The 9,619-nt window shown below is 31.8% G+C and overlaps 1 protein-coding gene across 2 annotated transcripts; it reads left to right on the top strand.

Moving 5' to 3' along the window:
- The first annotated feature begins 215 nt into the window (after nucleotides 1-215).
- On the top strand, nucleotides 216-5,531 carry LOC131603681 (uncharacterized). 2 transcript variants are annotated; one of them, XM_058876096.1, is made up of 16 exons: nucleotides 216-594; nucleotides 770-891; nucleotides 1,187-1,275; nucleotides 1,364-1,399; nucleotides 1,715-1,799; nucleotides 2,036-2,078; nucleotides 2,176-2,276; nucleotides 2,378-2,442; nucleotides 2,591-3,087; nucleotides 3,161-3,248; nucleotides 3,360-3,566; nucleotides 3,771-4,339; nucleotides 4,425-4,563; nucleotides 4,666-4,734; nucleotides 4,830-4,958; nucleotides 5,214-5,531. In XM_058876096.1, exons 1-16 carry the CDS (start codon nucleotides 368-370, stop codon nucleotides 5,325-5,327), a joined length of 2,580 nt encoding a protein of 859 aa, XP_058732079.1. In that variant the 5' UTR covers nucleotides 216-367; the 3' UTR covers nucleotides 5,328-5,531. The 2 variants fall into 2 exon arrangements, with proteins under 2 accessions (XP_058732079.1, XP_058732078.1); XM_058876095.1 differs by having other exon boundaries at nucleotides 2,030-2,078.
- The last annotated feature ends 4,088 nt before the right edge of the window (nucleotides 5,532-9,619 follow it).

Here is a 9,619-nt window from a genome sequence, read left to right as displayed (position 1 = left end):
TTTTTCTTTTATAAAATAGAGTAGTCATTTTAGAAATAAAAAAGTTGAGAAAATTGACTTGATAGAAAGAAAAAAAAAAAAGAATATGGATAATTCAAAGGAGAATTAAAAAAAGAAAAACTGCTAAACCGACAAAGTAGCCGTAAAACCAATTGACACGTATCACAAGTACATACAAATGAGTCACACCCTGTTTCCTATTTAACAAACTCCAACAATTCTACCCTAACAAAAAGCGGGAACTCATAAGAAATTTTTGCATTATAAAACAAAATAACAGATCATTTTCATTCATTTCCATTTCCACCACCACACTCCAACGCCGCCTTAATATTCAACCACAACTCCGATCAAGCTCAGTTGAGAAATGGAACAGAAAACTCTTCTGATATCAGCCGTGAGTGCCAGTGTTGGACTTGGAGTTGGATTAGGATTGGCCAATTCTAGACAAACCGTTTCTAAATGGGGACCTAATTACTCTTACTCATCTTCAAACTCCGTTACTGCTAATCAAATTGAGCAAGAAATGATTCGGCAAATTATTGATGGCAGAGATAGTAACGTTACTTTCGATAAATTTCCTTATTACCTAAGGTATACTTATGATTTATAGCTGTGTCTGTGTCGATATCGATGTCGGCGTGTCTATGTCGGGATCTTTTTCGGAGGTGTTTGTGCTTCATAGAATTTTCTATTATAAATCGACCTACCTTTAATTCTACTTTAATTTTCATAATTTTTGTATTTGTGTTATTTGTGATGATAACAGTGAGGAGACGCGAGTTTTGCTTACAAGTGTTGCTTATGTTCATTTGAAGCATGCTGAAGTTTCTAAATATACTCGGAATCTCGCCCCGGCGAGTAGAACCATTCTTCTCTCAGGACCAGCTGGTTAGTTACTTTCTTGTTATGTATTTGTATCTTAATTTAATGTGTTTTCATTTATAAGATTAAATGGTAAATTTAGTTTTTTTGAAGTTGATATAGGATATTTTTAGTGGTTTTTACTTTTACTTAAAATATTATGTATATTTAAAATTTATTATAAAATTCTTTACTAAAATTGGAACTTGATTTATAATAAGATTCAATTCATGATTTGGAGAATGGATTTTCTGATTGGTGATTGGAATTTTGTAACTATGGATTTACTGTGCTCTTGTTGATGTTTTTTCATGTTACAAAGAACTTTACCAGCAGATGCTTGCCAAGGCTTTAGCTCATTACTTTGAGGCCAAGTTACTTCTCTTGGATTTAACTGAATTTTCATTGAAGGTAAGTGTTACATGTTTTGAGTTATTCAAATCTTACTCTGTGTTGTTAGTTGTTCAAATTAACGGTTGATCTTCTGTGATTGCTGCAGATTCAGAGTAAATATGGTTCTGGCAACAAAGAATATGTAAGATATTCATAGTTTATCTTCTATACTTTTTCTCATGTTTGTATTATGCAAAAATTAGTCTATTCAGTCTACAAATCCTAGCTTAACTGGTAGAAGTCGATATTGTTAGGTTGGCCAGGTTCGAACCTGACAGTTTCTAGTGTTTATTACTACTTTGTCTACATACAAAAAAATTTAGTCTATTCAGAACGGTGCTGCTTACTATTATAGATACGGTTATGGTTTTAAATAATGGTCGCCTTTGCCTTGCGGTCGCGTAAAGACTTTCACGATTTCTTGACATAATTATGCTACCACTGTTTTTTATTGTAGTCTTTCAAAAGATCTACTTCAGAGTCAACTTTGGAGAAGCTATTTGGGTCATTTTCAATCTTTTCGCAAAGGGAGGAACCTAAAGGTACAGCATATTAATTTAAAATCTTCAAATCCATGGTCAAAAAATCTAGATTCATAATATCAACCAAAAGCTTTATCAATCTTTACTACAGGTTTTTCTGCCTGTTTTAGTTTGAAGAATAATGATAACTTATAATTGGTCAAGAGGTTAATTCTTTTAAATAATCTCTTATAATATCAACTTATTACAAAACCTATTAATTCAACATTACTGACCAAAGGCAAAAGTAGTTGCAGGAAAAATGCACAAGCAAAGAAGTGGAGTGGACCTACAATCAATGTAAGAAGAGTATATAAACTATATTCTGACTATATGAACAAATATGACTTTCATGTTATTTTAAATCATTACTTAGTATTTGCATTTTGATTTGCAGGGGCGATGAGACATCTTGTAATCCTCCGAAGCTCCGTAGGAATGCTTGTTCCACCTCAAATATTAGTGGCCTTACTTCTCAAAGCAATCCTACAAATTCAGGTTACTAAAGCGGATGGATATGTTTTCATCACGTCTTACTGTAAAATTTCATTGTTCCGTTTTTCTAATTCTAATATTATTATCTTATAATATCGCTTCAGCTCCTTTGAAGCGCACAGCCAGCTGGTCTTTCGACGAAAAATTACTTATGCAGTCTCTTTACAAGGTAATGTTCGATGTAATCGTATTAGGGGTTTTCCGTATTAGGGGTTTTCAGCATCAGAGTATTCCCTTGATTTTTGGAACGAGACGAGACAATCTATACAAGTTCCTCCGCAAAGATTTTAAATTGATAATTGAAGTTCTACTTGCAGGTTCTACTTTCTGTGTCAAAAACCTACCCCATTGTGCTATATCTGAGGGACGTTGATAGGTTATTATGTAGATCACAAACCATATACAACATGTTCCAAAAAATGTTGAAGAAACTCTCTGGCCCGATTCTGATTCTCGGTTCGCGAGTTCTAGATTCTAGTAATGACTTTGAAGAGATGGATGAGAAACTTAATTTGCTCTTCCCGTACGATATAGAAATCAAACCTCCAGAAGACGAATCACATCTTGTCAGCTGGAAGTCTCAATTGGAAAAGGATATGAAGATGATACAAGTTCAGGATAACAAGAATCATATCACGGAAGTGCTTGCAGCCAATGATCTTGATTGCGATGACTTGGATTCCATCTGTGTGGAAGACACAATGCTTCTCAGTAACTATATAGAAGAGATTATCGTGTCAGCGATCTCTCATCATTTGATGAAAAACAAAGATCTTGAGTACAGAAACGGAAAGCTCGTTATTTCTTGCAATAGGTGAGACTTGCAATGTTAATTTCATGAGCATGAACTATGTATATTTAATGTACTTAATAATCTTCTGAAACAGTTTGTCGCATGCATTGGGTATATTCCGAACGGCAAAATTCAGTGGAAGAGATACATCAAAACTGGAAGATCAAGAACTAAAATCTGAGGTTTGCACTACTAATTGTGTCTGTCATTAAGTTCAAAATAGAACCTACTGACTACCTTGTACAAATATGCTTATACTGTTATCTCTCTCTTTCTCAATCATGAAAATGAAGATTCCGAGTGAGGTAGAAACTGTTCCGGAACCAGCAGTGAAGGCTGAAAAGAAGGATGCAAGTGTTGCTCCTGAAAAGAAGGCTGAAAGTGTTGTTCCTGAAAAGAAGGCTGAAAATGTTGCTCCTGAGAAGAAGGCTGCAGCAGAAATATCAACTTCAGCAGCAAAGGCAGGTGTTGAAAAATCGGTTCCACCGACAAAAACTGCTGTAAGCCTTTGTTTTTAATCACAACTTCATCTATTCGTTTATCGTTTCATCTCGAAGCTGCATACTTCTCAACATATAGGTATTGGTGTTGGATTCATATCTTAGGGTATAACAACACCCGTTTCGGTTTTGCTGACTACTTGTGTATCTCATTTCTTCTCTTTTTGTTATGCAATGTGAATTTTCTGTAATATTCACTTGCAGGAAGTTCCTGCCGATAACGAGTTTGAGAAGCGAATAAGGCCTGAAGTCATACCAGCAAATGAGATTGATGTAACATTCGCCGATATTGGTGCCTTAGAAAAAACAAAAGAATCCCTTCAAGAGTTAGTAATGCTTCCTCTCCGAAGGCCGGACCTTTTCACCGGAGGACTTCTTAAACCATGCAGAGGAATATTGCTATTCGGACCTCCTGGAACTGGGAAAACAATGCTGGCAAAAGCCATTGCAAAGGAAGCTGGAGCAAGTTTCATCAATGTATCCATGTCTACCATTACTTCTAAATGGTTCGGTGAAGATGAGAAAAACGTTCGCGCTTTATTCACACTAGCATCCAAAGTCTCTCCAACTATTATATTTGTCGACGAGGTCGATAGCATGCTCGGGCAACGATCAAGACACGGGGAGCATGAAGCTATGCGGAAAATAAAGAACGAATTTATGTCTCATTGGGACGGGCTCACCACAAAACAAGGAGAGCGCATCCTTGTTCTTGCAGCAACCAATAGGCCATTTGACTTGGATGAAGCTATTATAAGACGATTCGAAAGGAGGTACTAAGCCACTAGATTTCTGCGTTTTTCAAGTATGTTTGTTGCGTTTTTTCACCTTCCTATTCCACTTTCTGTTGTAATGCAGAATTATGGTAGGACTGCCATCAGTTGAGAACAGGGAAAAGATATTGAGAACTCTCTTGGCAAAAGAAAAGGTTGACGCGGAAATTAATTTTAAGGAACTCGCAACCATGACAGAAGGATATACAGGAAGTGATCTTAAGGTTTTTTCAATGGACATAATTATATAGTGCTACAAGTGCTTTTGTTATATTTGAGCTTTTGATTATCCTGTGATGTTTACTGTCATGAACTTTTCAATGCAGAATATTTGCACAACCGCTGCTTATAGGCCTGTTAGAGAGTTGATTCAGCAAGAGAGGTTAAAGAATCTGGTAATGCTATAATTCATTTTTAACATCTTATATATAATCCTCTGATATGTGTTCATTATGATAACCTTGTACATGCTGTTTATGTTTTTTAACAGGAGAAGAAACAGAAAGTGAACAAGGGACAGAACAATAATACCCAAGAAGCAGAAGAGGAAGTTCAACAAGAAAGAGTTATTACCCTTAGGCCATTGAATATGCAGGATTTCAAAGAGGCTAAGAGTCAGGTAATTGTTTTACAAAATAATTTTAACAAAGATGAATAGGTAACAAACCAAGATTATAAAAAACGACCCGTTACTGCGAAAAACGGCCGCGACAAAACAGTATCAGAAAGTGCCAATATCGATATTGCTATTCACATGTACCGACCAAAATAACGGTCCGTTACTGCGAAAAACGGCCGCGACAAAACAGTATCGGTTTGTTATATGCTATTTAAAACTTTGCATATAACTAACTTTCTAGGACTATACATACAGGTTGCTGCAAGCTTCTCTGCTGAGGGTGCTGGAATGGGCGAGTTGACTCAGTGGAATGAGTTGTATGGAGAAGGAGGTTCTAGGAAGCAAAAACAGTTGACATACTTCCTATGAAAAACATCCAGAAAAAGAAAGAAGTTGTGTGAGGACATCATTTTCATCTCAGGCAATCAAGATTTCACTAGTTGTTTCTGTATATATTTTCCAATGATAACTTTGCTGTTTTGCTCTTTTTGCAACGATTAATAGTTAGTTACAAATGTAATATATCTTGTGTTTTGCTCTGTCTATCACAACAAGGTGGTTTATTTACTAGCATATTATATGGTGTTCAGATTTACTTATTACAGTATAAATAAAAAAGAAGTATTATAATAAAGATCATATTGTTTCCAAGTACATCAGATATTAAATGTATTACAATTGAAGGCATGATTGCTTCAAAACTTTTCAACTTTGATGCATATTCTTATTAGCAATTTTGGGTGTCCCTTAATTGTAGTATCCAATATTGTAGTTGTAAAAACAACTTTGTGAACTTCAAGTTCAACAAGAGTAGGGGAGAATTTGGGTACTAGGTCCAACAACTAATATATAAAAACAGAAGTCTTTAGTATAGTAAGTTTAATACTATTCATTGAATATATGAAAAGAAAAAAATATATATAAATAATCTAAAGGGTTAAATATCTTTTTGGTTCTTATAAATATTTTAAACTTCACTTTTAGTCCTCTAAAATTTTTCTTCAAACAATGATCCTCATAAATTTTTTCATTCACAATTTTTTTTCCATCCACAATTTTAGTCCCTGCCGTCAACTTTCATTAACGGAAGCTGACGTGGCACGCCGCATGGAAGACAGCTTGGCAAAAATCTAAAAATGATTGAAATTCCGGGGGTTTTAAACCTTCTCTAAAGAAACTCAGAAAAAATAAGAAAGATATTGGTTCTGAACATTTGTCAAACATCTTGCGAACAAATTTTGCTACAACGATTATAACACACAAATTCATCAATGACAGAGAAAGAATCAGAATCGAAATCGATAAAGTTAAGCTCAGAAGAGTTGATACACGGCCAATTTCTAATTTAGAACATAGAGGGTGTAGAGCAAGAAAAGGTATACTGAGCAAGTATGATAGAAAACATCCTGGACAAAAAAAAAAACAAGCAGTTAAAACAAAGAAAGAATATCATAAAGCAAGAAAAATTGGTGCCAGCAGAAGTTAATTTTTAAACCTGACATAACATGTCTTAGATCTATTAAAGCAATCTGAAACGTTTATAAGTGTGTCCCAACTTACTCTAAGATCCAACTTCAGGCTTTTGTTTATTACAAGGATTAGGCAGTTTCTCTAACAAAATGAAGGAAATTTCTCTAGAATTCCAATTAGTCACATCAACCTTTCAAATGAGAATGTCAGAGTAGATTTATGGGCATTAGAACCCAAAATAATATTACATCATTCCATGATTGTATCCAAATAAGTTTTGTGAGAATCTGCATCAATATGTGATGAGATTTGATACAAACTAACTCGACCAAAACAACATAAACCATGATAATGAAGAAACATATCATTAGTGTGAACATTTTATAGTCAAATTATAGATTGAAAGTTTTAATTTCCATACTCAGCTCCTAGATGTTAAATGAAAGCATTAACCTTTTTAAAATAAACTAACCACTAGATTGGAGTATTTCCTCACAAAGCTGCTGGTGAATCAACCAAAATATTATTGTTTACAAGCTAAATCTCAGACATTTAGGCCAAGAAATATCCAACAGATATCCTCTGCATACCATGAAAGGAGTTATGTGTTAAATTAACAACACATTTACAAATCAAAAGTAACAGGCGGTTGATTATTTTCTTAATTGTGACCTTTTTTTGGTTGCAATTTCAATTTCCTACTATAATAGAAAAACCAATTTCAATGATACTCGGTGTGTTTTTATTATTAACACTGTAGATCAAACAAATAAGTTAAGGCATTAAGCATCAATGAATTTGAAACTGTTAGTAATCAGTGGCACAAAGTAAATCAAAGAGATAATAGGATCTATAACAATATTATCAAATCACCTGGATTAGAAATGAACACTGACCAATATAATGATGAATTTGTGAGTTATAATCGTTGTAGCAAAACTTGTTTGCAAGGTGTTCGACAAAAGTTCAGAACCAACATCTTTCTTATTTTTTCTGGATTTGTTTAGAGAAGGTTTAAAACCCCCGCAATTTAAATCATTTTTAGATTTTTGCCAAACTGTCTTCCATGTGGCGTGCCACGTCAACTTCCGTTAATGAAAGTTCATGCAGGACTAAAATTGTGGATGGAAAAATTTATGAGTATCATTGTTTGAAGGAAAATTTTTGAAGGACTAAAATTGAAATTTCTAATATTTATAACCCTAATCTAAATGAGACTAGCCACTGAAACAACAATACAATCCTCAACAATCAACTTTGCATTTCCTTTGGCATCTGATTCACTCAAACAAACATTTTACAACTAAAAAACAAATTTGTCTTAAATATAAAAACTGTCCGTATTAAATAAATTTGTATTAGCAATGAAAACTCTTAAGAAAAAGATTTAAATGTATCCTGTGACAGCATGTCGTTAGTCACCCTGTTCAATGTAAAACTCTAAAATTATTATGTTCTATTTAAACTCTAGTTCTTTCTCTCTATTTTTCTATTTTGATATCTTTATTGTTATTATGTTATATGGAGAGTTTATTTCGATTCTCTTGATCTCATTTTTTTATTGATTTCTTGAAGTTTGAAATTTTATTTGTTTTGATTTTTTATGATTGGTTTTTATATTGTGTTCTTAAAGATTGAGAATGAATCATATATAATTTTGGTTGATTCTTTGGTCATGTAATGTTGTGATTTGGTTATTGTTTGACTTAGTTTGATTCGGATTTATTTGGTTAGATTAATTTGTTATGATTTAATTTAGTTTAAATTTATTTGGTTTGGTTTTGATTGATTTTGTTTGGTTTTGTTTGTTCTATTTGATTTAATTGCGTTTAGATTGGTTTGATTTGATTTAGTTTGGCACCGTTTGGTTTAGTTTTGTTTACTTGGTTTGAATTGATTCAGTTTTATTTAGTTCAACTAGTAATGGGCTCGTGCGTTCGCACAGGTCGCATAAAGTCGAAATAAATATTATATAGTTATAGTAAAAAAAATGGATATTAATTTATACGAAGTCATACAAATATTAATTTAATTTATCAAGTTGTAGTAGTAGTTAGGAGTATATAGATTTGGTAATTGCTATAAAACTAAATATATGGTGGAAAAACAGTTTTGGCTCGTTTAACATGACTAGAATTTTTATAATTATTTATAATTTTAGTTTTGCAATTTCTTTTAACAAATATTATAAAATAAATATATTATACACCAAAAAAACATATTGGCTTAATAATATGATTAGATTTAACGAATTGAACATATGATCTCTAATATCTGTTAAAAAACACATATGTTATAGTAATTGAGGAGTCATTAAACATATGATCTCTAATATTGTTCAATTTAAGTAAATATTTTGTCGGCCCGTCAAAAAAGAGGTTCGGCTCGTCGCGCATGTCTATAATTTTTAAATTTTTTTGTATTGTAAATTTATGGATACTATTGATATTAAATAATTTTATTATCTAATAGAAAATAAATTTAAAGACGGTTAAGTTTTATAAGGAATCTGTGACAAATCTTAAATAAATAATAATTGTTGAAAAACTTTAAAAAAAAAATTGAAAAATGGAATGTGATAAGTAAAATATTTATAACTTAATTCCTTTATACAAATAATTGTATGAACATTTAACTTTTTTCTCTTTATAAAAATATTTGTAACTTATTCCCTTTTTACAAAAATAATTGTATTAGCAGTTGACTTATTTCCATTTCTAAAAATATTTAGAACTTACCCGTTTCACAAAAATAATTGTATTTGTAATTTATTCCAGATTTTACAATTGAATTAATTAATTAATTAATATTTTAAATTTATCCCGTAAAATTAAATATGAGTATTCTTGATTAAATAATAATTAAAAATCAAATGAACCAATTAAAAATTCATTATTTATAAATGATATATCTATTTTTGTTTGTTGTGCTAATAAATAAATATGCATTATTTACAAATGAATAATAATGTTGGAATGAATTTTAAAAATGATAACTGAAAAAAACAATTAAAATAAAAATCAAAAAATATAAAATATAAAAATATTTCGAAAATCTTAAATAATAATGTGTTATGAATGTTTCATGAAGCAAAATCAATTTTCTAATTATCATGGTAAAACTTCTTCTATTTTCATCATTATGGGACTCCCTATATTTAATCTAATTGAAAATTATTTATCAAAATTTAA

This window comes from Vicia villosa, linkage group LG5, assembly GCF_029867415.1.
Source record: "Vicia villosa cultivar HV-30 ecotype Madison, WI linkage group LG5, Vvil1.0, whole genome shotgun sequence".
NCBI classification, from domain to species: Eukaryota; Viridiplantae; Streptophyta; class Magnoliopsida; order Fabales; family Fabaceae; genus Vicia; species Vicia villosa.
The sequence above is the reverse complement of the archived record's forward strand: the minus strand, read 5'-3'. Positions and strand labels throughout refer to the sequence as shown.

What these genes read in the sequence shown, in the direction of transcription:
- LOC131603681 (XM_058876095.1), top strand. Translation starts at nt 368, where the DNA reads ATGGAACAGAAAACTCTTCTGATATCAGCCGTGAGTGCCAGTGTTGGA. An exon ending in TCTTCTCTCAGGACCAGCTG is followed by an intron (nt 892 to 1,186) that starts GTTAGTTACTTT and finishes CATGTTACAAAG; the next exon opens with AACTTTACCAGCAGATGCTT. An exon ending in GCAAAGGGAGGAACCTAAAG is followed by an intron (nt 1,800 to 2,029) that starts GTACAGCATATT and finishes AGGCAAAAGTAG; the next exon opens with TTGCAGGAAAAATGCACAAG.